Source organism: Pseudophryne corroboree, chromosome 7 (assembly GCF_028390025.1).
Source record: "Pseudophryne corroboree isolate aPseCor3 chromosome 7, aPseCor3.hap2, whole genome shotgun sequence".
In the NCBI taxonomy this organism is placed as follows: domain Eukaryota; kingdom Metazoa; phylum Chordata; class Amphibia; order Anura; family Myobatrachidae; genus Pseudophryne; species Pseudophryne corroboree.
Window position 1 is genome coordinate 34,633,452 of NC_086450.1, and position 27,834 is coordinate 34,661,285.

The window sequence follows — 27,834 nt, forward strand, 5'->3', positions numbered from 1 at the left end:
ATAGATCACACAAGTGCGTCTGCGTCCAACTCACAGTAGCCCCCTATATTGCCTATCCTGCTGTCATAGTGATAATCTTGTGCAATATTTCCACTAGATTGTAAGCTCTCTGGGTTGTCATTTGCATAGAATACTGTCATACTGACCCCGGCTTACAAGAACAGACTATTATTTACTTTTCTTCCTGTTGTCAGGTCCATACACACAGAGGAAGCACTGAAAGTGCCCGGGGTGATCGATGTGGTGACTTCTGAAGACGTCCCCGGATTAAACAACCCGGATTTGCTTGCAGCACATGAGGTACAGCTACTAAACCATCAGGGAACACAATTTAGGGCTTAATGCAGACCTGATTGCGACCTTGCGGGGTGCGGGCCGCGGCTACGATCGCATCTGGATTAGGCCCGAAGAGTTGCTCCCTACCAGTGCAGCTCCTGCGCGCTGACAGGGAGCTACCCGTCGCCCTCCGGGTCGCAGCCTGCACGGAGCCTGCGTTTCCCGGACAACGCCCCCAAAACGGCGGCCCAGCGCCGCCGCCCCGCCCAAGCCTCTGCCTGTCAATCAGGCAGAGGCGCTCACTGGGCAGAGATGCCGATCGCATCTCTGGCATGCGCCGGCCCACTGCGGTGCTGGCGCATACGCAGTTCAGACCTGATCGTCCGCTGTGCGAAAACGCAAGCAGCGATCAGGTTTGAATTGGCCCCTTAGTCTAGTACATCCATTTATAACATGTCTGTCTACTTCTCTTAGGTGACCTACATTGGGCAGGCAATTTGTGCGGTGGTAGCAAATACCCAGAACCACGCTAACCTGGCAGCGTCACGTGTACGAATAGTCTATGAGGACCTACAGCCTGTTTCTCTATCTATTCAGGTAACAAGACTGGACATGAGTATTTATATTACCTACTGTATAGTATGCATGTTATGTTAGCCTGAAAGCAGCACGTTCGTTACTTACTTTGCCCCTGAGAGAGTGCCCTATCCAAGACGAGCTCTATACAATCTGGGCCTGGGATCCCGCTGAGCCACATCTGTCTCTTGCGCTGCAGTGTGACAAAACTGAGGCCTGTAGCTGGCTGGCTGCACCCAAGACCCTGCACTGCTGCACAACACTCATTGGGCTGTCCTGGGTGCCTTCTCCTCTGATCTCCACTGTACCCAGGAGGACTTTGACCACTAACCTCTGGTTGTTATGCCAACTCCTCGATGGGGCATATGGGGTGGTCTGAGAGGGATTGATGGTACATGTGGGGTGGTCCGTGGGGCAGTGAAGGGGCATGTGGGTTGGCCTTTGGTATTGATGGGGTAGGTGGGGTGGTCAAATGGTAAAGAATTTAAATAGTACATATAATATTATGCCACACTTTAGCGCCCCCAATTCATAAGATGCCACACGGCTATAGTGACGCTTCAAACACTTTCTCCTTCAAAATGAAAAGATGCCATCCACCCTGCCCCAAAAATGTCCTAGAGTCGACACTAATATGCATATCTAGTGTCCAATGCACAGGCAAGTCTGGTGCACGGCGATATATGCAGAGCCATCTGGAGACAATAAAAAGTACTTACCTATCCTCAGGCTGTGCACAACTACATTTTTAGGGTCTTGAACTCTTGATGCTGATCTGAATACCAGCAAGCCCCATAGGGGAGGAAAGGGCTACGGCAGCTGGAGTTTCACATTCGTTCTTTTATTTTTTATATATCTCTTATATATATATATCTATATATTTGGATATGTCTCCCATATCCAAATATTCCGAAATACGGAATATTCCGAAATACAGACTTTTTTGAGTGAGAGTGAGATAGTGAAATCTCTGTTTTTTGATGGCTCAATGTACACAAACCAGGGCCGTAACTACGTGTGTGCCAAGTGGGCTTGGCACACAGCGCAGTTGCCCTGAGGGCGCACGGCCAGCGGCATGTAATGAGTCAAATTGACTCATTACATGCCGCCTCTAAGTCTCTGCGCCGTGCGACGCGCTGTGAAGATAGAAGACATCAGCGTCGCCGCCGGGCAGCGGAGAAGGAGGAGGGAGGGGGAGCAGGGAGCCGCAGCAGCGCTATGTTATTGGTAGTAAGCGCCGCTGCAGCATCCCCCTCTCCTTCCGTATTGGCTGCTGGGCAGCCAATACGGAAGGAGAGGGGGATGCTGCAGCGGCGCTTACTACCAATAACATAGTGCTGCTGCGGCTCCCTGCTCCCCCTCCCTCCTCCTTCTTCTCACCTCACTGCCTGCACCGAGGGAGCTGCACGAGGAGCCTGTCAGCAGGGAGAAGGTAAGTATACCCCCCCCCCCTCTCTCTCTCTCTCTCTCCCTCTCTCTCGGACACCGCCTGCCGCAATGTGTAAAAAATGGGACTGGCTGCCGCAATGTGTAAAATGGGACTGGCTGCCGCAATGTGTAAAAAATGGGACTGGCTGCCGCAATGTGTAAAAAATGGGACTGGCTGCCGCAATGTGTAAAAAATGGGACTGGCTGCCGCAATGTGTAAAATGGGACTGGCTGCCGCAATGTGTAAAAAATGGGACTGGCTGCCGCAATGTGTAAAAAATGGGACTGGCTGCCGCAATGTGTAAAAAATGGGACTGGCTGCCGCAATGTGTAAAAAATGGGACTGGCTGCCGCAATGTGTAAAATGGGACTGGCTGCCGCTATGTGTAAAAAATGGGACTGGCTGCCGCAATGTGTAAAATGGGACTGGCTGCCGCAATGTGTAAAATGGGACTGGTTGCCGCAATGTGTAAAAAATGGGACTGGCTGCCGCAATGTGTAAAATGGGACTGGCTGCCGCAATGTGTAAAAAATGGGACTGGCTGCTGCAATGTGTAAAAAGGGGGACTGGCTGCTGCAATGTGTAAAAAGGGGGACTGGCTGCTGCAATGTGTAAAAAGAGGGACTGGCTGCCGCAATGTGTAAAATGTGACTGGCTGCCGCAATGTGTAAAAAATGGGACTGGCTGCTGCAATGTGTAAAAAGGGGGCCTGGCTGCCGCAATGTGTAAAAAGGGGGCCTGGCTGCCGCAATGTGTAAAAAGGGGTCCTGGCTGCCGCAATGTGTAAAAAGGAGGACCGGCTGCCGCAATGTGTTAAAAGGGAGATTGGCTGCTGTAATGTGTAAAAAGGTGGACTGGCTGCCGCAATGTGTAAAAAGGGTCTATCTGCCGCAATGTGTAAAAAGGGGGACTGGCTGCCGCAATGTGTAAAAAGGGGGACTGGCTGCCGCAATGTGTAAGAAGGGGTCCTGGCTGCCGCAATGTGTAAAAAGGGAGACTGGCTGCCGCAATGTGTAAAAAGGGGGACTGGCTGCCGCAATGTGTAAAAAGGGGGACTGGCTGCCGCAATGTGTAAAAAGGGGGACGCTGTCTGCTGTAATGTATAAAAGGGGCTCTACCTGGTGTAGTGGCGCTACTGTGCAGCGTAATTTGAATAATGTAGACTACTGTGCACCGTAGTATGAATTGCTATTATTTTGTGGCCACGCCCCTTCCCCGTGAAGCCACGCCCCTAGAATTTTTTTGCGCGACTGCGGCGCGCACTACCCCAATCTTTCATGGGGGGGCGCCACTGTCGTTTCTCGCACACAGCGCTAAAATGCCTAGTTACGGCACTGACACAAACTTTGTTTAATACACAAAGTTATTAAAAATATTGTATTAAATGACCTTCAGGCTGTGTGTATAAGGTGTATATGAAACATAAATGAATTGTGTGACTGTACACACACTTTGTTTAATGCACAAAGGACCTAATTCAGATCTGTTCACTTGCTAGTTATTTTTTGCAGCGCTGCGATCAGATAGTCGCCGCCTATAAGGGAGTGTATTTTCGCTATGCAAGTGTGAACGCCTGTGCAGCCGAGCGGTACAAAAACATTTTGTGCAGTTTCTGAGTAGCTCTGACCTTACTCAGCCGCTGCGATCAAATCAGCCTGTCCGGTCCCAAAATTGACGTCAGACACCCGCCCTGCAAACGCCTCGACACGCCTGCCTTTTTCCAAATACTCCCAGAAAATGGTCAGTTGACACCCACAAACGCCCTCTTCCTTTCAATCTCCTTGCGATCGGCTGTGCGAATGGATTCTTCACTAGAACCAGTGCACAGCAACGATCCGCTTTGTACCCTTACGACGCACCTGCGCATTGCGGTGCATATGCATGCGCAGTAGTTACCTGATCGCTGCGCAGCGAAAAACGCTAGCGAGCGAACAGATCTGAATTAGGCCCAAAGTTCTTAAAAATATTGGCTAAAACAACCTTCAGGCTGTGTGTATAAGGTGTATATGAAACATAAATGCATTCTGTGCTTAGACTTAGGAGCCATCATCATGATATCTCATTATGGTATGCAATTATTCCAAAATAATATTTCCAAAATACTTCTGGTCCCAAGCATTTTGTATAAGTAATACTCAACCTGTAGTACTGTTTGTAAATGTAAATGTCTCTGTGGCTTTTAGGATGCCATTAAACACAATTCATTCTTCGAGCCAACGAGAACATTGGAGTATGGAAATGTGGACGAAGCTTTTAATAGTGTGGATCACATTCTGGAAGGTAACTATACCTTGACGTCACACAAAGTATAAATTAATCATTATATCTGTGTATATGCCTAATGACATCTAGCAATCGTTTCTGTCTCGGTTTATATATGAATGAATGGTTTTCACAGTCACCTAGATCTACGTGGGCTGAGGTTGCTGGTAGTGAGCTGAAGTTGATGGTAGAGGGATAAGGTTGCATGTAGAGGTGTGAGGGCTGAGGTACATGGTAGAGGGGTGAGGGCTGGGGCTACTGGTAGAGGGCTGAGGTGGATGGTAGAGGGGTGAGGTCTGAGGCTGATGGTAGAGGGCTGAAAGCTGAGATTGATGGTAGAGAGGGATAAGAGCTGTAGAGGTGTGGGCATTTAGGTTGCTGGTGGTGGTGGTGGGGGGGGGGGTGAGGGGTGAGGTTGCTGGCAGAGGGCTGAGGATTGAGGTTCCCGGTAGAGGGACAAGGGCTGAGGTTCCTGGTAGAGAGGAGAGGGCTGAGGTTGCCGGTAGAGTGGGGAGGGCTGAAGTTGCTGGTAGAGGGGAGCGGGCTGAAGTTGCGGGTAGGGGGGTGATGGCTGAGGTTGCTAGTAGAGGGGTGAGGGCTGAGGTTGCTGGTAGAGGAGCAAGGGCTGTGGTTGCTGGTAAAGGGGAGAGGGCTGTGGTTGCTGGGAGAGGGCTGAGATTGCTGGTAGAGGGGAGAGGACTGTGGTTGCTGGGAGAGGGCTGAGGTTTCTGGTAGAGGGGAGAAGACTGAGGTTACTGGTAGAGGGGAGAGGATTGAGGTTGCAGGTAGAGGGCTGAGGTTTCTGGTAGAGGGCTGACATTGCTGGTAGAAGGATGAGGGCTGAAGTTGATGGTAGAGGTCTGGGGTTGCTAGTAGAGGGGAGAAGGCTGGGGTTGCTGGTAGAGGGGAGAGGGCTGGGGTTGCTGGAAGAGGGGAGAGGGATGTGGTTGCTGGTAGAGGCGAGAGGGCTGTGGTTGCTGGTAGAGGTTAGAGGGCTGAAGTTGCTGGGAGAGTGGTGAGGGCTGAGGTTGCTGGTAGAGGAGAGCGGGCTGAGGTTGCGGGTAGGGGGTGAGGGCTGAGATTGCTAGTAGAGGGCTGAGGTTCCTGGTAGTGGGGAGCGGGCTGAGGTTGCAGGTAGGGGGGGTGAGGGCTGAGGTTGGTAGAGGGGTGATGTTGCTGGTAGGGGAGTGAGGGCTGAGGTTGCTGGTAAAGGTGTGAGGGCTGAGGTTGCTGGCAGAGGGCTGAGGATTGAGGTTGCTGGTAGAGGGGATAGGGCTGAGGTTGCTGGTAAAGGGCTGTGGTTGCTGGTAGAGGGAAGAGGGCTAATGTTGCTGGTAGAGTGGTGAGGGCTGAGGTTGCTGGTAGAGGGCTGACGTTGCTGGTAGAGGGGAGAGGTCTGAGGTTACTGGTAGAGGGGAGAGGGCTGAGGTTACTGGTAGAGGGGTGAGGGCTGTGGTTGCTGGTAGAGGGAAGAGTGCTAATGTTGCTGGTAGAGTGGTGAAGGCTGGGGTTGCTGGTAGATGGGAGAGGGCTGGGGTTGCCGGAAGAGGGGAGAGGGCTGTGGTTGCTGGTAGAGGCGAGAGGGCTGTGGTTGCTGGTAGAGGTTAGAGGGCTGAAGTTGCTGGGAGAGTGGTGAGGGCTGAGGTTGCTGGTAGAGGAGAGCGGGCTGAGGTTGCGGGTAGGGGGGTGAGGGCTGAGATTGCTAGTAGAGGGCTGAGGTTCCTGGTAGTGGGGAGCGGGCTGAGGTTGCAGGTAGGGGGGGTGAGGGCTGAGGTTGGTAGAGGAGTGATGTTGCTGGTAGGGGAGTGAGGGCTGAGGTTGCTGGTAAAGGTGTGAGGGCTGAGGTTGCTAGCAGAGGGCTGAGGATTGAGGTTGCTGGTAGAGGGGATAGGGCTGAGGTTGCTGGTAAAGGGGAGGGGGCTGTGGTTGCTGGTAGAGGGAAGAGGGCTAATGTTGCTGGTAGAGTGGTGAGGGCTGAGGTTGCTGGTAGAGGGGAGAGGGCTGACGTTGCTGGTAGAGGGGAGAGGTCTGAGGTTACTGGTAGAGGGGAGAGGGCTGAGGTTACTGGTAGAGGGGTGAGGGCTGAGATTACTGGTAGAGGGGAGAGGGCTGAGGTTGCTGGTAGAGGGGAGGGGGCTGAGGTTGCTGGTAGAGGGGAAATGACTGTGGTTGCTGGGAGAGGGCGAGGTTGCTGGTAGAGGGGAGAAGGCTAAGGTTGATGGTAGAGGGGAGAGGGCTGAGGTTGCTGGTAGAGGTCTGACATTGCTGGTAGAGGGGAGAGGGCTGGGGTTGCTTATAGAGCGGAGAGAGCTGGGGTTGCTTGTAGAGGGGAGAGGGCTGTGGTTGCTGGTAGAGGTTAGAGGGCTGAAGTTGCTGGGAGAGTGGTGAGTGCTGAAGTTGCCGGTAGAGGGGAGAGCACTGAAGTTACCGATAGAGTGGTGAGGGATGAGGTTGCCGGTAGTGGGGTGAGGGCTGAGGTTGCTGGTAGAGGGGAGTGGGCTGTGGCTGCTGGTAGAGTGGTAAGGGCTGAAGTTGCAGGTAGAGGGGAGCGGGCTGAGGTTACGGGTAGCGAGTGAGGGCTGAGGTTGCTAGTAGAGGGCTGTGGTTGCTGGGAGAGGGCTATGGTTGCTGGTAGAGGGGAGAGGGCTAAGGTTGCTGGTAGAGGGGTGAGGTTGCTGACAGAGGGGAGTGCGCTGAAGTTACCGGTAGAGTGGTGAGGGATGAGGTTGCCAGTAGTGGGGTGAGGGCTGAGGTAGCTGGTAGAGGGGAGTGGGCTGTGGCTGCTAGTAGAGTGGTAAGGGCTGAAGTTGCTGGTAGAGGGGAGCGGGCTGAGGTTGCGGGTAGGGGGTGAGGGCTGAGGTTGCTAGTAGAGGGCTGTGGTTGCTGGGAGAGGGCTATGGTTGCTGGTAGAGGGGAGAGGGCTAAGGTTGCTGGTAGAGGGCTGATGTTGCTGGTAGAGGGGAGAGGGCTGAGGTTGCTGGTAGAGGGGAGAGGGCTGAGGTTGCTGGTAGAGGGGAGAAGGCTGAAGTTGCTGGGAGAGTGGTGAGGGCTGAGGTTGCTGGTAGAGGGCTGAGGTTGCTGGTAGAGGGGAGAGGGCTGAAGTTGCCTGTAGAGGGGAGAGGGCTGAAGTTATCGGAAGAGTGGTGAGGGCTGAGGTTGCTGGTAGAGGGCTGAGGTTGCTGGTAGAGGGGAGAGGGCTGCGGTTGCTGGTAGAGGGGAGAGGGCTGAGGTTGCTGGTAGAGGGGAGAGGGCTGAGGTTGCTGGAAGATGGGAGAGGGCTGAGGTTGCTGGTAGAGGGGAGAGGGCTAAGGTTGCTGGTAGAGGGGAGAGGTTGCTGGTAGAGGGGAGAGGTTGATGATAATGGTCTGAGGGCTGAGGTTGGCTGATGTTGATGGCAATGTGCTGAGATTGCTGGTAGAATGGTGAGGTCTAATGGTTTTGGTAGTGGACTGAGGCTGGTGGTAGTTAGCTGAGGTTGCTGGTAGTGGGCTGTGGACTGAAGGTAATGATAGAGCGGTAGGGCCTGTGGTTGCTGGCATTGGCGTGGGGCTGATGGTTCTGATAGAGACTAATGATAGTGGGCTGAGCGCTGAGGTTGCTGGTAGTGGACTGAGGCTGCTGGTAGTTAACTGAGGTTGCTGGTAGTGGGCTGTGGATTGAAGGTAATGATAGAGAGGTGGGTCCTGTGGTTGCTGGTCGTGGGTTGGGGCTGGTGTTTCTGATAGAGGATGATGATAGTGTGCTGAGAGCTGTGGTTGCTGGTAGTGGGCTGGGGCTGATGTTCCTGATAGAGGATGAGGATAGTGGCTGAGCACTATGGTTGCTGGTAGTGGGTTGGGGCTGAGGATGATGATAGTGGGCTGAGCACTGTGGTTACTGGTAGTGGGTTGGGGCTGATGTTTCTGATAGAGGATGATGATAGTGGCTGAGCGCTATGGTTGCTGGTAGTGGGTTGAGGCTGAAGTTTCTGATAGAGGATGATGATAGTGGCTGAGCGCTGTGGTTGCTGGTAGTGGGTTGGGGCTGATGTTTCTGATAGAGGATGATGATAGTGGGCTGAGCGCTGTGGTTGCTGGTAGTGGGTTGGGGCTGATGTTTCTGATAGAGGATGATGATAGTGGGCTGAGTGCTGTGGTTGCTGGTAGTGGGTTGGGGCTGAGGATGATGATAGTGGCTGAGCGCTGTGGTTGCCGGTAGTGGGTTGGGGCTGATGTATCTGATAGAGGATGATGATAGTGGGCTGAGCACTGTGGTTGCTGGTAGTGGGTTGGGGCTGATGTTTCTGATAGAGGATGATGATAGTGGCTGAGTGCTGTGGTTACTGGTAGTGGGTTGGGGCTGAGGATGATGGTAGTGGGCTGAGCGCTGTGGTTGCTGGTAGTGGGTTGGGGCTGATGTTTCTGATAGAGGATGATGATAGTGGGCTGAGCACTGTGGTTGCTGGTAGTGGGTTGGGGCTGATGTTTCTGATAGAGGATGATGATAGTGGGCTGAGCACTGTGGTTGCTGGTAGTGGGTTGGGGCTGATGTTTCTGATAGAGAATGATGATAGTGGGCTGAGCGCTGTGGTTGCTGGTAGTGGGTTGGGGCTGATGTTTCTGATAGAGGATGATGATAGTGGGCTGAGCGCTGTGGTTGCTGGTAGTGGGTTGGGGCTGAGGATGATGATAGTGGGCTGAGCGCTGTGGTTGCTGGTAGTGGGTTGGGGCTGATGTTTCTGATAGAGGATGATGATAGTGGTCTGAGCGCTGTGGTTGCTGGTAGTGGGTTGGGGCTGAGGATGATGATAGTGGGCTGAGCGCTGTGGTTGCTGGTAGTGGGTTGGGGCTGATGTTTCTGATAGAGGATGATGATAGTGGGCTGAGCACTGTGGTTGCTGGTAGTGGGTTGCGGCTGATGTTTCTGATAGAGGATGATGATAGTGGGATGAGCACTGTGGTTGCTGGTAGTGGGTTGGGGCTGATGTTTCTGATAGAGAATGATGATAGTGGGCTGAGCGCTGTGGTTGCTGGTAGTGGGTTGCGGCTGATGTTTCTGATAGAGGATGATGATAGTGGGATGAGCACTGTGGTTGCTGGTAGTGGGTTGGGGCTGATGTTTCTGATAGAGAATGATGATAGTGGGCTGAGCGCTGTGGTTGCTGGTAGTGGGCTGGGGCTGAGGATGATGATAGTGGCTGAGCACTGTGGTTGCTGGTAGTGGGTTGGGGCTGATGTTTCTGATAGAGGATGATGATAGTGGGCTGAGCGCTGTGGTTGCTGGTAGTGGGTTGGGGCTGATGTTTCTGATGGAGGATGATGATAGTGGTCTGAGCGCTGTGGTTGCTGGTAGTGGGTTGGGGCTGAGGATGATGATAGTGGGCTGAGCGCTGTGGTTGCTGGTAGTGGGTTGGGGCTGATGTTTCTGATGGAGGATGATGATAGTGGTCTGAGCGCTGTGGTTGCTGGTAGTGGGTTGGAGCTGAGGATGATGATAGTGGGCTGAGCGCTGTGGTTACTGGTAGTGGGTTGGGGCTGATGTTTCTGATAGAGGATGATGATAGTGGGCTGAGCGCTGTGGTTGCTGGTAGTGGGTTGGGGCTGATGTTTCTGATGGAGGATGATGATAGTGGTCTGAGCGCTGTGGTTGCTGGTAGTGGGTTGGGGCTGAGGATGATGATAGTGGGCTGAGCACTGTGGTTGCTGGTAGTGGGTTGGGGCTGATGTTTCTGATGGAGGATGATGATAGTGGTCTGAGCGCTGTGGTTGCTGGTAGTGGGTTGGAGCTGAGGATGATGATAGTGGCTGAGCGCTGTGGTTGCTGGTAGTGGGTTGGGGCTGAGGATGATGATAGTGGCTGAGCGCTGTGGTTGCTGGTAGTGGGTTGGGGCTGATGTTTCTGATAGAGGATGATGATAGTGGGCTGAGCACTGTGGTTGCTGGTAGTGGGTTGGGGCTGATGTTTCTGATAGAGAATGATGATAGTGGTCTGAGCGCTGTGGTTGCTGGTAGTGGGTTGGGGCTGAGGATGATGATAGTGGGCTGAGCGCTGTGGTTGCTGGTAGTGGGTTGGGGCTGATGTTTCTGATAGAGGATGATGATAGTGGGCTGAGCGCTGTGGTTGCTGGTAGTGGGTTGGGGCTGAGGATGATGATAGTGGGCTGAGCGCTGTGGTTGCTGGTAGTGGGTTGGGGCTGATGTTTCTGATAGAGGATGATGATAGTGGTCTGAGCGCTGTGGTTGCTGGTGGTGGGTTGGGGCTGAGGATGATGATAGTGGGCTGAGCGCTGTGGTTGCTGGTAGTGGGTTGGGGCTGATGTTTCTGATAGAGGATGATGATAGTGGGATGAGCACTGTGGTTGCTGGTAGTGGGTTGGGGCTGATGTTTCTGATAGAGGATGATGATAGTGGGCTGAGCGCTGTGGTTGCTGGTAGTGGGTTGGGGCTGATGTTTCTGATAGAGAATGATGATAGTGGGCTGAGCGCTGTGGTTGCTGGTAGTGGGTTGGGGCTGATGTTTCTGATAGAGAATGATGATAGTGGGCTGAGCGCTGTGGTTGCTGGTAGTAGTTTGGGGCTGATGTTTCTGATAGAGAATGATGATAGTGGGCTGAGCGCTGTGGTTGCTGGTAGTGGGTTGGGGCTGATGTTTCTGATAGAGAATGATGATAGTGGGCTGAGCGCTGTGGTTGCTGGTAGTGGGTTGGGGCTGATGTTTCTGATAGAGGATGATGATAGTGGGCTGAGCACTGTGGTTGCTGGTAGTGGGTTGGGGCTGATGTTTCTGATAGAGGATGATGATAGTGGGCTGAGCACTGTGGTTGCTGGTAGTGGGTTGGGGCTGATGTTTCTGATAGAGAATGATGATAGTGGGCTGAGCGCTGTGGTTGCTGGTAGTGGGCTGGGGCTGATGTTTCTGATAGAGGATGATGATAGTGGGCTGAGCACTGTGGTTGCTGGTAGTGGGTTGGGGCTGATGTTTCTGATGGAGGATGATGATAGTGGTCTGAGCGCTGTGGTTGCTGGTAGTGGGTTGGGGCTGAGGATGATGATAGTGGGCTGAGCGCTGTGGTTGCTGGTAGTGGGTTGGGGCTGAGGATGATGATAGTGGGCTGAGCGCTGTGGTTGCTGGTAGTGGGTTGGGGCTGATGTTTCTGATAGAGGATGATGATAGTGGGCTGAGCGCTGTGGTTGCTGGTAGTGGGTTGGGGCTGATGTTTCTGATAGAGGATGATGATAGTGGGCTGAGCGCTGTGGTTGCTGGTAGTGGGTTGGGGCTGATGTTTCTGATAGAGAATGATGATAGTGGTCTGAGCGCTGTGGTTGCTGGTAGTGGGTTGGGGCTGAGGATGATGATAGTGGGCTGAGCGCTGTGGTTGCTGGTAGTGGGTTGGGGCTGATGTTTCTGATAGAGGATGATGATAGTGGGCTGAGCGCTGTGGTTGCTGGTAGTGGGTTGGGGCTGAGGATGATGATAGTGGGATGAGCACTGTGGTTGCTGGTAGTGGGTTGGGGCTGATGTTTCTGATAGAGGATGATGATAGTGGGCTGAGCACTGTGGTTGCTGGTAGTGGGTTGGGGCTGATGTTTCTGATGGAGGATGATGATAGTGGGCTGAGCGCTGTGGTTGCTGGTAGTGGGTTGGGGCTGATGTTTCTGATGGAGAATGATGATAGTGGGCTGAGCGCTGTGGTTGCTGGTAGTGGGTTGGGGCTGAGGATGATGATAGTGGGATGATGATAGTGGGCTGAGCACTGTGGTTGCTGGTAGTGGGTTGGGGCTGATGTTTCTGATGGAGAATGATGATAGTGGGCTGAGCGCTGTGGTTGCTGGTAGTGGGTTGGGGCTGAGGATGATGATAGTGGGATGATGATAGTGGGCTGAGCACTGTGGTTGCTGGTAGTGGGTTGGGGCTGATGTTTCTGATAGAGGATGATGATAGTGGCTGAGCGCTGGGATTGATGGTAATTTAACAGCAATACTGTATAACACAGGATAAATAGGTGTCTGGAGTGCTGCCTTTGTCTTACTTTTCAAAGAACAGGTGAGGACTATATAGGAGGACATAATGATCTTCACCTGGAAGCACAGACTGTACGTGCATTACCTGGAGCAGAGGAATATGCAATGGAGGTGTTTGTATCCACACAGGATCCAGCATCAGTACAGGTAAATGTATGTGCAATCTAATCTGTCTGTATACTAAGGGGGGAATTCAATTGTTTGAAAAGTCGGTTGGGTATCTGTTTTTTTCCTGCCTACTAGATCAGAAAAAACAGACACCCCTCTGACTTTTCAAACAACTGAATACCCCCCTAAGTGTCTTATAAGACACACATACTGGGATGAGTTCAGAATGATTATACTGTTGTACTGCATAATACATTGGCCCTCATTCCGAGTTGATCGCTCGCTAGCTGTTTTTAGCAGCATTGCAAACGCTAGGCCGCCGCCCTCAGGGAGTGTATCTTAGCTTAGCAGAAGTGCGAACGAAAGGTTAGCAGTTCTGCTACTAAAAAATTTCATGCAGTTTCAGAGTGTCTCGATACTTACTCCTATCTTTCTAAGACTGCAGTCTGTTTAGTTCCTGGTTTGACGCCACAAACACGCCCTGCGTTCGGCCAGCCACTCCCCCGTTTCTCCAGCCACTCCTGCGTTTTTACCTGGCACGCCTGCGTTTTTTAGCACACTCCCTGAAAACGCTGAGTTGCCGCCCAGAAACACCCACTTCCTGTCAATCAAACAACGAACACTCGAGCGACTAAAAAGCGTCGCTCGAGCTTGTGTAAAACTACAAATTTTTGTGTGAAAGTACTTAGCGCATGCGCGCTGCGTACCATGCGCATGCGCAGAAATGTAATTTTTTTTCTCCTGAACGCTCCGCTGCGAAAATCGGCTGCGAGCGATCAACTCGGAATGAGGGCCATTGTACGCAGTACATGCCTATGCTGAGCTCATTCATCTGGTGACTGCCTTTATTTGGAGGAAAACCGTAAACATGTTATGCCAGCATGCTGTGAGTAAGCAGCTGTGAGTGTATGTAAAGCTCTGTACGGGAAAGGGAAGCCTCTTGCAAGTAGCATTGTGCTAGTACAAGTGCAGATACGAATGATGAGAACGCTGCTGTGTTCGGCGTGAAATCAGTAAGCTTGCACATGCATGAGCCCCCCGTATTAGCTGAATGGAAACTCCCATTAGTGTAAGGTAGTAAATCGGGCTTCTTCGGCTGCCCGCAACTACAGCCACATTGAATGCGACTCAGAATCAGCCCTCTATAGCGCCATAAAATGCAAGTGTTAAAAACTCCTGAATCAAATACACATTTTGTGCAGTTTGTAGAGCTGGAAACATCTGAGAAAGTGCAGACGTGCAATGCTTCTTTATAGGCACAAATGAGCCTACTTGTACTGTCAGCGCGTTTCAAATGCTAAATAGGAGTATATAAGATAAGTAAACAACATACATACCCTCCAATTGTACCCATTTGGCAGGTATGGTACCTTTTTTCATAGTCTGTACTGGCCAAAAGGGGCTTTGTACCAGGTTTAGCAAATCCATAGTCCCACAGAGTTATATAGCAGCACCATGGAGACACGCCCCTTTACCTGTGGCCATGCCCATTTTCTGTTTTTTACCGGTTTCATGCTCTTCAATGCTGGATGGTATGCAGTAACATAAGTAAAGAGTCGGAGACGTGGATTTGGCAGAATAAATTTTGTTAGCTACCGTATTTAAGACGTATTAAGAATATTCAAATACGTTTAAATTCACTAAAGAATTCCGGCAAAGACAGAACAGCTATAATCAGCTTCTTCAACAATGCGTTACACAACTAACAATATAATATCGCCAAGGGTGCACACAACCAAAATCTCAACAACTACCAACAATAGGTATCTACTCCACCATCTAAAATGACTGTCCACTGGTAAGGCGATGGGGCAGCCTAGTCAGGGTGGTAAAGCGATCAATGAAGCTGATTGCACTCAAAACCGTAACATTAATCAACTCAACCAAATTTGCAATCTGCCGTTCTTTCCCGCCTAAAAAATAGCTAATGACAAAAACCACTACCATAACACAAAAATTGGGGAGGGAAGGTGGGATGATAGGAACAAAGAGGTTTTGTATCAGTCCACAAAGACACAACATACCACATAAACTACACACCCCTAACCATCATAGGACAAACCAATCACATGCGGGTATATTTACTAAAGTCAGATTTTGAGTTAATTTTGATGAATCTAAAAAATTGACTGAATTCAATTCTATTTGATTTTCTAAATCCCTTAAAAAAATCCCTTTTTTACTAAAACATTGATTTTGCATTTGATTTTCAAATCGAATTCGATTTTGATTCATGTTCCGAAGGGATTTTGTGTTGAAATCTTGAAATCCATTCCAAAATTGAACCTCAAATCCCCAGCAAAATCCCCAGCAAAATAGAACAGAACTTCCTCATTGCTCCCTATTGGTCCAAATGTATCACATGCACACTAAGTATAGGGAAAGTTGTCTCTTTACAGTTTTGTAGATGAAAACCTAACAGATGATAAAAATGTTGTGTGTTTTTTAAAAATGCAGTACAGCTGAAATAGTTGGCAATAAACTTAGCCGTAATGTGCCTTCCTGCCTGCCTTCCACTTTCTGTGCTCACATAGTTGTTGGTAACAAAACCTCTGCATGCTTCCTGTGTGTTTTGTATAATCCGGGGGAAGTGGTTTAATTAAGGCACAATTATGCAATAGGTGGCAGCAGAGCACAATATCGGACACTTTTGGCCAAAATATATAATAATACTGTATGCTTCCCAAATTATCTCTTTTTAATAGACCAAAGATGCATTCTGTCATGGATTGGGTGGCTATATGTGCCTCTTTATACTTATTCTCAGCAGGAGTTTGATGATTTGTCAGTAGAGTCAGAAACCAGAAGCAACAGCCATAGCTTTAATCACCTGTTGTGTTGGGGGTGTAGGGGGGAGAGAAAGAATCAGAACAATATAGTAACAAGTACTATTACACATATAAGTAACTTACCCAACAACCCAATTTACCCAACAACCATCCCTCTGACATTTGACTCACCTCAAATTTTGCAAATTTTGCTGAGGATGTAGGCATCATGGCATGATCCAGGATAGTCCGTTACAACACTCATTCATGAATTTAAGTTTCATTATATCAACCAACAAAAGTGTCAGATATTGTGCTATGCTGCTATCTATTGCACATGCATGGACTGGGTATAATGTCCAGTTGTATAAAAATGTGCCGTATACAACTCATGAAGCTGCTGATGTTTCTCTGATTCATACTCCTGAGTTCTCTCAATCAGGTGATGATTTGCTCCACATGCTGTTGGATACTTTAGAAGTCATCATAATCAATTTCCTACCAATAGAATGGTGTTTAGAAGCACAAATTGAATGTCTAACATGGGCCCTCATTCTGAGTTGATCGCAGCAGCAAGAAAGTTAGCAATTGGGCAAAACCATGAGCACTGCAGGAGGGGTAGATATAACATGTGCAGAGAGAGTTAGATTTGGGTGGGGTGTGTTCAATCTGCAATCTAATTTGCAGTGTAAAAATAAAGCAGCCAGTATTTACCCTGCACAGAAACAAAATAACCCACCCAAATCTAACTCTCTCTGCACATGTTATATCTGCTTCCCCTGCAGTGCACATGGTTTTGCCCAATTGCTATCAAAAATCCTGCTGCGATCAACTCAGAATGAGGGCCATGATTCAGCTCATTTGGGGATTTCAAATTCAATTTAGAGTTCGATTTCAAATCGAATTTTAGTACATGAGGGATCTTATATTCGACTATGGGACTACATCGATGGTTTTCAGAAATTCGATTTTGAGTCGTATTTCAGTTGAATTCGGTTTTAGAATCGATTTGACATTCGATTTTACCTTTAGTAAATCTCTTCAATCAAAATAGAATGGAAATCAAATGGAAATCGAATGCCGAATCCTTAGAAAATCAAAATCGAACTTAAGCAAATATACCTCCTCTTGTTCCACTTCGCTCTCATACAGGTGCTCTGTTTCTCTTGTTATTGAAAACTTTTCGACTTTCAATATGAAAACCAGACATAGAACAATTAACAAGATTTAGAGGCCTATTTATTAACAATATTTTTACTAAATATTTTAACACCCTTTTCACATTATTTTAGTATCACTTAAATGTATTAAAGGGCATTTGGAGCAGTTTTCATAAAAAAACTGCTCCAAACCCTTTAATACACTTTTTTTTTTTTTAGTAACCCACATCGCATTCCCCATACTTATAATGGGAAATGCGATCTGGGGCGAATTTTTTCTCTCTGTCGCCTGGCAGAGAAAGTTGTGCAGGGACCCGGCAGTGTGATCAGCTGTGATCACTGGTAAAAAACAAACAAAAAATCATACTTAATAGTCCAGGAGCCGGTGATCGGTGCTCCTGCTGGGCTGCCAGGTGCCGGGTGACCCCTGGTGCTGTAAAGTGAGCTGCCATTTTGCAGCATCACGTACTGCTCCGGGGGTCACAGCGCAGCACGTGGGGGACCCAGCACTGACATTTCAGCTTGCACTTCCCCGAGGCTGGTGAGCTGAAATGTACAAAAAGTTAACTGTTTGGGCGCCCAAACTGCACCTTTCGCAAGCACGTCGATTAGTAAAGTCACTTAACGCAGGTAAACCCGACACTAATGGGCGTGATCAGCCTGATAGCAGGCATCAATTGAATATCGCCCCTGCGATCTCCCGTCACTTTTGATGGGAGATCAGGCGGCGGGAACAATTGAATTACCCCCATAGTGTACTGTGTTAGTTTGAAAAATGACAGGAGCTGATTGGCTGGTAGTTTATCTCTTTCCAAGGTGTTATACATTTCCCCCATAGGAAGAGACCCTGTGGGAAATGTTCATCGTTTTGTGGTGATATAAAAGCCCCCTATTTGCTCCTCCCCATCCCTGTTTTTTTCTCATTTAAGTAATCTTGTCTTGCAAAATAAAATCCTGTTTCACATGTTGGACCAATCATAATAGTAATCTGTACTCGGCATGGAACGCCCCATTCCGCCCAACATCTCCCACCGACTATCACACCTCTACAGGTGCTGCCACATGCTACCTTGCCTCACACTTCCACAGTCCATTCACTTCCTCAGGAAACTGGTTGCAATTGCGCGAATGTAACCGATTGGTGTCACTTTAGAGCATTTGTACAGTGGTTTGGAGCTTTTTCATGGTCATAAATGACATTTATAGTTTAATGTCACTAATCGCTGTCATTTAGTTACAACTGTTGTGTTGCTGGTTTCTATTGGCAGGAGGCTGTAGCATCTGCCATTAGCGTTCCCTCGGATTACATCCTGTGTTGTGTGGAGAGACGGCAAGGCTTAGCGCACTCGCACACTGCATCGCAGGCCGCCATCACTGCTGTAGCTGCTCACAAGTAAGTAAGGAAACCAGCCTGACAGTATATACGTGTGCTGCATGTATGTAACTGCGGCCTCGATTTATCAAGCCTTGGAGAGTGATATATAGCACTGTGGTAAAGTACCAACCAATCAGCTCCTAACTGACATGTTACAGGCTGTGTTTGAAAAATGACAGTTAGGAGCTGATTGGTTGGTACTTTATCACTGTGCAATTTATCACTCTCCAAAGCTTGATAGATCTGGGCCTGCATGAGGTAAAAACTCCACTATGGACTCAGCACAATACAGTTAGAGCAGTGTTTCAAACGCCTGTCCTCAGGGACCTCTAACAGTGCATGTTTTCCAGATTTTCCAGTTGACTCACAAGTGTATCCATTACTGTAATACATTTTAAAAGATCCACAAGTGGACCTAATTACTCTGTCACTTGTGATACTGAGTAGATCTGGAAAACATGCACTGTTAGGAGTCCCTGAGAACTGGAGTTGGGAAACACTGCATTAGAGGTTACTCATGGCTGATACATCATACAACAGAGAGCAAAAAGCCATTGTGTCCTGTCATTTACCAGTTTTCCGCAGTTGCATAGGAATCTCTCTGGGGAAATAGCGGATTCAGTGCAGGTGGGCTATGCCGGGCGTTATGTATCACCTGCTCACATTTGTGCGCCAAGTGCGAAAGCAACATTTCTGTTCTGCGCAAAATAGGACATGAGCTACAAGGCTCTCCGCAAATCTGTCACGTGACATAAATGCTAGGCTCTGACATCTTATTCCCTTGTTACATAATGCCATGATGAGAGTTATACCAACAATCTCTATAAATCCCATTTATAAATAGAGGCCGAGCAATAGGAGATTACACAGCGCCATGATATGGTCTTGCACCGTTGTACAGGGCATAAGGGGAAGATTTATCAAACCTTCCGGAGAGGACAGGTGGAGACTTTTTCCTTGTCTTACAAGTTAGTAAAGGACAGCAACACATCATCACTGATATATCATAACTCCTAACATTTATGCATGTGAAATGAAGACCAAATTCCCACCAAGCCGGCCCAATGTCGTGGAAGAGCCTCCCTCTCTACCGGCCGAGAGACGAGACTGATCGGCCATAATTGGGAGAGTTTTGCTCATGGATGGAAATTACTCACCAAATACCCCCCCCCCCCCCCCTTCCCCAGCATTATCAATTATTATTACTGTATTATTATCATTTTTAGAAATGGTGAGAGAACCACTGAACGAGAAGGCAATGTATAATCTATAAGTAACTCTCATATTTACAGAGTAATAACATGTATGATAAATGTAATTGTGTTACGTGGATTCCATACACAGGGTTTATACCATTAGATATCTGATATAAATGTATGTAATATTTCCGGCTAACCACAGACTACGAGGCAATACTTAATAAATATCGGTAAGCGCATGGTTAGGCCGCTACCTGCCTACAGAAACTGAACATTATCCTAAAGTGACTTTATGTATCACATTTATTTCCCCTTCATTATTGTAAAATGCACAAAGCTGTCTGGCTGGCGGCGTTGTCGGCTGGCGGCATTCCAGTGTCGGTATACTGAATGCAGAGATGCCGACAGCTGGTATTTTAACTACGAAAAGGGTGTGGTCTTTTGGAGAAACAAAAGACAGAAGCGACTATATGTCTTTTCCAGGGCACACTTGTGAAAATGAAAATATGAATATGTTAAAATTTTACTTTTATCAGGATATACTAAAAAAAGGAGGGGGGGGGGGGGCAGGAAGCAGCATTAATGTGTGTTTAATAGATGCCCAAATGCTGCAATTTTTAGGCGAGAAAAATTAGGTAGATGGGCGAAAATATATGTATTCCCTAAATTATCAAAAAGAAAAAAGGGAATATATTTGTGGGAATAAGAGCTCTGTTAGGCTCAGCTATATTGTGTCTGAGGGTCACGATTTGGTGTATAAGAATAAATCACCTACATGCCAGGCCCTGCAATGCACAGCCCCCAAGATCACACGAGGCTGGACATAACCGGTGTGGTCTAATTGCAGGTAGGTGAGTTCTGACACACACCAGCAATCTGAGATCACTGAAAAGGGGGAGACTTTCCAACTTGAGTTGTGCTGTTGTACATTAATGTGTACCATTGGTCTGTGAAAGTTTGGATTGAATGTCTAGATCTGTGCATCAACCAAGATTGACAAAATTCGATTGGTGTGAGAGAATAAAATACCTACGGTACCTAGTATTTCCTGGTGGTCTCCCATCCGGGTACTGACCAGGCCCTCCAGTGCATAGCTTCCAAGATCAGACGAGATTGGGCATACCCAGTGCGGCATACTTGCCTACCTGACCCTCTCCATGAGGGAGAAAATGCTCTGTTCCTGGACTTTCCTGGTAATGTATGATTGCCATCACCTGTGGTGAAACACCTTTCTTATCAATTAACTAGCTCACCACAGGTGATGGCAATCATACATTACCAGGAAAGTCCAGGAACAGAGCATTTTCTCCCTCATGGAGAGGGTCAGGTAGGCAAGTATGCAGTGCGGTCTGACCGTAGGTAAGTGAATCTCCCACACATGCAATCAATCCATATATACAGACACACATACAATTTGTATATTAGAATGATAGGTTTATGCTAATAAGCGCCTGAATATGGGGGGTCATTCCGAGTTGTTCGCTCGGTAAAAATCTTCGCATCGCAGCGATTTTCCGCTTAATGCGCATGCGCAATGTCCGCACTGCGACTGCGCCAAGTAAATTTGCTATGCAGTTAGGAATTTTACTCACGGCTTTTTCATCGTTCTGGCGATCGTAATGTGATTGACAGGAAATGGGTGTTACTGGGCGGAAACAGGCCGTTTTATGGGCGTGTGGGAAAAAACGCTACCGTTTCCGGAAAAAACGCAGGAGTGGCTGGAGAAACGGGGGAGTGTCTGGGCGAACGCCAGGTGTGTTTGTGACGTCAAACCAGGAACGACAAGCAGTGAAATGATCGCAGATGCCGAGTAAGTCTGGAGCTACTCAGAAACTGCTACGAGGTGTGTAATCGCAATATTGCGAATACATCGTTCGCAATTTTAAGATGCTAAGATTCACTCCCAGTAGGCGGCGGCTTAGCATGAGCAAATCTGCTAAAATCCGCTTGCGAGCGAACAACTCGGAATGACCCCCATGATTCAATATAATGGTGAATGCACTGAATAGAAGAGATTGCTGAATAGCGTGTATTTATGAGGAGCAAGAGCCAAGTCCATGTTTCTTAACACTTCTGCTGTTCGATCATCTGCCTCAACATTGAATGACAGAATGTGAGAGTGGCAGAAAACAGACAATGGCTCAGTAATATAGAATAGAGGGGTACTAGCTATTTCTAGCTCTCATATTCCATTTGGGGATACTGCACACAATTTCTGGGGATACGTTCTCTCTATTCAATTCTTATTCTCTTCACTTTTCGGAGTACTCTCTCATCCCATAACGATCAGTGGCATTCTGCAATGCCTATGGTAACAGAACGCTACCCCACTCAGGGACAGCAGAAGTATTTATTATTATTATTTATTACCAGTTATTTATATTGCGCACACAAATTCCGCAGCGCTTTACAGAGAATATTCGGTCATTCACATCAGTCCATGCCCCAGTGGAGCTTACAATCCATATTCCCTATCACATGTACACGCACACACATTCATGCTAGGGTTAATTTTGTTGGGAGCCAATTAACCTATCAGAATATTTTTGGATTGTGGGAGGAAACCGGAGTACCCGGAGGAAACCCACGCAAGTACGGGGAGAACATACAAACTCCACACAGTTAGGGCCATGGTGGGAATCGAACCCATGACCTCAGTGCTGTGAGGCAGTAATGCTAACCATTACACCATCCGTACTGCCCCAAGTACCACTCTATTCTATATTACTGAGCTATTGTCTGTTTTCTGCCACTCTCTCATTCTGTCATTCGATGTTGAGGCAGATGATCGAACAGCAGAAGTGTTAAGAAACATGGACTTGGCTCTTGCTCCTCATAAATCCAGTGTACATATATGTTGAGAATTGCACATCACGATACACGCTATTCAGCAATATCTTCTATTCAGTGCATTCACCATTATATTGAATCATATTCAGGCGCTTATTATCACAAACCTATCATTCTAATATACAAATTGTATGTGTGGCTGTATATTTGGATTGATTGCACGTGTGGGAGATTCACTTACCTACGGTCAGACCGCACTGGGTATGCCCAATCTCGTCTGATCTTGGAAGCTATGCACTGCAGGGCCTGGTCAGTACCCGGATGGGAGACCACCAGGGAATACTAGGTACCGTAGGTATTTTATTCTCTCACACCAATCGAATTTTGTCAATCTTGGTTGATGCACAGATCTAGACATTCAATCCAAACTTTCACAGACCAATGGTACACATTAATGTACGACAGCACAACTTATAGGAAAGTCTCCCACTTTTCAGTGATCTCAGATTGCTGGTGTGTGTCAGAACTCGCCTACCTGCAATTAGACCACACCGGTTATGTCCAGCCTCATACGCGCACGCAGGGGGGGTTTCTGAGTACCTAGAAACCCCCCCTGGCCGCCGATGCATCAGTGCTGCTGATTGATTTTTATCTTTTTTGTAACCGAGCACGGGAGCTCAGGCAGGTCTGCTGCGGCAGTGGTATCCTAACATGACAGTGTGGGAGGCTGGCCATTGACTGCCAGTAGGGGGAGCTGCAGCGGCAACACGCAGCTTCGCTCAGGCAGTTCTCACATGGGGCGGTTTTGAGGAAGCTGGACGCAAAGGGGAAAAGGTGAACTAGTGTGTCAGTGACTGCTTGTCTACGGCGCTCTCACTGACACTGGAGTAGACATAAATTGGGGAGACTCAGTTGTTGAGGGGGTAGTTTATAATATATTATGCTGTCCAGTTGAGGCACATATTGCCCCTGTTACCAGAGCAGTTGTTTGTGTGAGGTGTGTGTGTGTGTGTGTGTGTGTGTGTGTGTGTGTGTGTGTGTGTGTGTGTGTGTGTGTGTGTGTGTGTGTGTGTAGTAGGTGGTGGGGGTGTTTGTATGTGTCTGTTTGTCTTCTGTGTGTATGCTGTGTGTGTATATAAGTATGTTGTGTGTATGTCTATGTACAGTATATGTACAGATGTACTGTGTGTGTGTGTATATATGTATATATATATATATATATATATATATACATTTATAATTTTATTTTCTCTGACGTCCTAGTGGATGCTGGGGACTCCGTAAGGACCATGGGGAATAGCGGCTCCGCAGGAGACTGGGCACAAATAGAAAGCTTTAGTACTACCTGGTGTGCACTGGCTCCTCCCCCTATGACCCTCCTCCAAGCCTCAGTTAGATTTTTGTGCCCGAACGAGAAGGGTGCACACTAGGGGCTCTCCTGAGCTTCTTAGTGAAAGTTTTAGTTTAGGTTTTTTATTTTCAGTGAGACCTGCTGGCAACAGGCTCACTGCATCGAGGGACTAAGGGGAGAAGAAGCGAACTCACCTGCGTGCAGAGTGGATTGAGCTTCTTAGGCTACTGGACACCATTAGCTCCAGAGGAACCGATCACAGGCCCAGCCTTGGAGCTCGGTCCCAGAGCCGCGCCGCCGGCCCCCTTACAGAGCCAGAAGCAAGAAGAGGTCCGGAAAATCGGCGGCAGAAGACATCCTGTCTTCCACAAGGTAGCGCACAGCACTGCAGCTGTGCGCCATTGCTTCTCAGCACACTTCACACTCCGGTCACTGAGGGTGCAGGGCGCTAGGGGGGGGGCGCCCTGAGCAGCAATAGAAACACCTTGGCTGGCTAAAAATACATCACATATAACCCCTGGGCTATATGGATGAATTTTAACCCCTGCCAGATTTTCACAAAAAGCGGGAGAAAGGCCGCGAGAAGGGGGCGGAGCCTATCTCCTCAGCACACAGGCGCCATTTTCCCTCACAGCTCCGCTGGAAGGACGTCTCCCTGACTCTCCCCTGCAGTCCTGCACTACAGAAACAGGGTAAAAAAGAGAGGGGGGCACTAATTGGCGGGTTATTAACAATACAGCAGCTATAAGGGAGAAACACTTATATAAGGTTGTCCCTATATATATACAGGTTGAGTATCCCATATCCAAATATTCCGAAATACGGAATATTCCGAAATACGGACTTTTTTGAGTGAGAGTGAGATAGTGAAACCTTTGTTTTCTGATGGCTCAATATACACAAACTTTGTTTAATACACAAAGTTATTAAAAATATTGTATTAAATGTCCTTCAGGCTGTGTGTATAAGGTGTATATGAAACATAAATGAATTGTGTGAATGTACACACACTTTGTTTAATGCACAAAGTTATAAAAAATATTGGCTAAAATGACCTTCAGGCTGTGTGTATATGGTGTATATGAAACATAAATGCATTCTGTGCTTATATTTAGGTCCCATCACCATGATATCACATTATGGTAGGCAATTATTCCAAAATACGGAAAAATCCCATATCCAAAATACCTCTGGTCCCAAGCATTTTGGATAAGGGAGACTCAACCTGTATATATATATATAGCGCTCTGGTGTGTGCTGGCATACTCTCCCTCTGTCTCCCCAAAGGGCTAGTGGGGTCCTGTCCTCTATCAGAGCATTCCCTGTGCGTGTGCTGTGTGTCGGTACGTTTGTGTCGACATGTATGAGGAGGAAAATGATGTGGAGGCGGGGCAATTGCCTATAATAGAGATGTCACCCCCTAGGGAGTCGACACCTGAGTGGATGGCTGTATGGAAGGATTTACGTGACAGTGTCAGCTCCTTACAAAAGACAGTTGATGACATGAGACAGCCGGCTAATCAGTTAGTCCCTGTCCAGGCGTCTCAGAAACCATCAGGGGCCCTAAAACGGCCGTTACCTCAGGTGGTAGATACAGACGTCGACACGGATACTGACTCCAGTGTCGATGGTGAGGAGACAAACGTGACTTCCAGTAGGGCCACACGTTACATGATCACGGCAATGAGAGAGGTTTTAAACATTTCTGATACTGCAAGTACCACTAAAAAGGGTATTATGTGGGGTGTGAAAAAACTACCCGTAGTTTTTCCTGAATCAGATGAATTAAATGAGGTGTGTGATGAAGCGTGGGTTTCCCCCGATAAAAAACTGATCATTTCAAAAAAGTTATTGGCATTATACCCTTTCCCGCCAGAGGTTAGGGCGCGTTGGGAAACACCCCCTAGGGTAGATAAGGCGCTCACACGCTTATCAAAACAAGTGGCGTTACCGTCTCCTGATACGGCCGCCCTCAAGGAACCAGGTGACAGAAAACTGGAAAATATCCTAAAAAGTATATACACACATACTGGTGTTATACTGCGACCAGCAATCGCCTCAGCCTGGATGTGCAGCGCTGGGGTGGCTTGGTCGGATTCCCTGACTGAAAATATTGATACCCTGGATAGGGACAGTATATTGTTGACTATAGAGCATTTAAAAGATGCATTTCTATATATGCGAGATGCACAGAGGGATATTTGCACTCTGGCATCAAGAGTGAGTGCGCTGTCCATTTCTGCCAGAAGAGGGTTATGGACGCGACAGTGGTCAGGTGATGCGGATTCTAAACGGCATATGGAAATATTGCCTTATAAAGGGGAGGAGTTATTTGGGGTCGGTCTATCGGACCTGGTGGCCACGGCAACTGCTGGGAAATCCACATTTTTACCCCAGGTCGCCTCTCAGCATAAAAAGACGCCGTCTTATCAGGCTCAGTCCTTTCGTCCCCATAAGGGCAAGAGGGCAAAAGGTTCCTCCTTTCTGCCCCGGGGCAGAGGAAGGGGAAAAAGACTGCAACAGACAGCCAATTCCCAGGAACAAAAGCCCTCTCCCGCTTCTGCCAAGTCCTCAGCATGACGCTGGGGCCTTACAAGCGGACTCAGGCACGGTGGGGGCCCGTCTCAAGAATTTCAGCGCGCAGTGGGCTCACTCGCAAGTGGACCCCTGGATCCTTCAAGTAGTATCTCAGGGGTACAAATTGGAGTTCGAGACGTCTCCCCCTCGCCGGTTCCTGAAGTCTGCTTTACCAACGTCTCCCTCAGACAGGGAGGCAGTATTGGAGGCAGTTCACAAGCTGTATTCCCAGCAGGTGATAATCAAGGTACCCCTCCTGCAACAAGGGAAGGGGTATTATTCCACGCTGTTTGTGGTACCGAAGCCGGACGGCTCGGTGAGACCTATTTTAAATCTGAAGTCTTTGAACACTTACATACAGAGGTTCAAATTCAAGATGGAGTCACTCAGGGCAGTGATCGCGAACCTGGAAGAGGGGGACTATATGGTGTCTCTGGACATCAAGGATGCCTACCTCCATGTCCCCATTTACCCGTCTCATCAAGGGTACCTCAGGTTTGTAGTACAAAACTCACTATCAGTTTCAGACGCTGCCGTTTGGATTATCCACGGCACCCCGGGTCTTTACCAAGGTAATGGCCGAAATGATGATTCTTCTTCGAAGAAAAGGCGTTTTAATTATCCCTTACTTGGACGATCTCCTGATAAGAGCAAGATCCAGAGAACAGTTAGTAGTTGGAGTAGCACTATCTCAAGTAGTGCTACGGCAGCACGGCTGGGTTCTAAATATCCCAAAATCGCAGCTGACTCCGACGACACGTCTTCTGTTCCTAGGGATGATTCTGGACACAGTCCAGAAAAAGGTGTTCCTTCCGGAGGAGAAGGCCAGGGAGTTATCCGAACTAGTCAGAAACCTTCTGAAACCAGGGCAAGTCTCAGTGCATCAATGCACAAGAGTCCTGGGAAAAATGGTAGCTTCTTACGAAGCGATTCCATTCGGCAGATTCCACGCAAGAACGTTTCAGTGGGATCTGCTGGACAAATGGTCCGGATCGCATCTTCAGATGCATCAGCGGATAACCCTGTCCCCAAGGACAAGGGTGTCTCTTCTGTGGTGGTTGCAGAGTGCTCATCTTCTAGAGGGCCGCAGATTCGGCATTCAGGACTGGGTCCTGGTGACCACGGATGCCAGCCTGAGAGGCTGGGGAGCAGTCACACAAGGAAGAAATTTCCAGGGCTTGTGGTCAAGCCTGGAGACATCACTTCACATAAATATCCTGGAGCTAAGGGCCATCTACAATGCTCTAAGCCTAGCACGACCCCTGCTTCAAGGTCAGCCGGTGCTGATACAGTCAGACAACATCACGGCAGTCGCCCACGTAAACAGACAGGGCGGCACAAGAAGCAGGAGGGCAATGGCAGAAGTTGCAAGGATTCTTCGCTGGGCGGAAAATCATGTGATAGCACTGTCAGCAGTGTTCATTCCGGGAGTGGACAACTGGGAAGCAGACTTCCTCAGCAGACACGACCTCCACCCGGGAGAGTGGGGACTTCACCCAGAAGTCTTCCACATGATTGTGAACCGTTGGGAAAAACCAAAGGTGGACATGATGGCGTCCCGCCTCAACAAAAAACTAGACAGGTATTGCGCCAGGTCACAGGACCCTCAGGCAATAGCTGTGGACGCTCTGGTAACACCGTGGGTGTACCAGTCAGTGTATGTGTTCCCTCCTCTGCCTCTCATACCCAAGGTACTGAGAATCATAAGAAGGAGAGGAGTAAGGACTATACTCGTGGCTCCGGATTGGCCAAGAAGGACTTGGTACCCGGAACTTCAAGAGATGCTCACGGAGGACCCGTGGCCTCTACCTCTAAGAAGGGACCTGCTCCAGCAGGGACCCTGTCTGTTCCAAGACTTACCGCGGCTGCGTTTGACGGCATGGCGGTTGAACGCCGGATCCTGAAGGAAAAAGGCATTCCGGATGAAGTCATCCCTACCCTGATCAAAGCCAGGAAGGATGTA

At 48.7% G+C, this 27,834-nt stretch overlaps 1 protein-coding gene and 1 pseudogene across 1 annotated transcript in view; both read left to right on the top strand.

Annotated features, from left to right (window-relative positions):
• LOC134944353 (aldehyde oxidase 2-like) overlaps positions 1–27,834 on the top strand; it is a 183,723-nt gene that overhangs the window by 96,821 nt on the left and 59,068 nt on the right. Inside the window, exons 11-15 of the mRNA XM_063932933.1 lie at positions 195–300; positions 751–873; positions 4,465–4,561; positions 12,566–12,690; positions 17,848–17,972. Coding sequence (XP_063789003.1) covers positions 195–300; positions 751–873; positions 4,465–4,561; positions 12,566–12,690; positions 17,848–17,972 — 576 coding nt within the window. The remainder of the gene's footprint in view (positions 1–194; positions 301–750; positions 874–4,464; positions 4,562–12,565; positions 12,691–17,847; positions 17,973–27,834) is intronic.
• On the top strand, positions 22,183–22,301 carry LOC134947003 (5S ribosomal RNA; annotated as a pseudogene).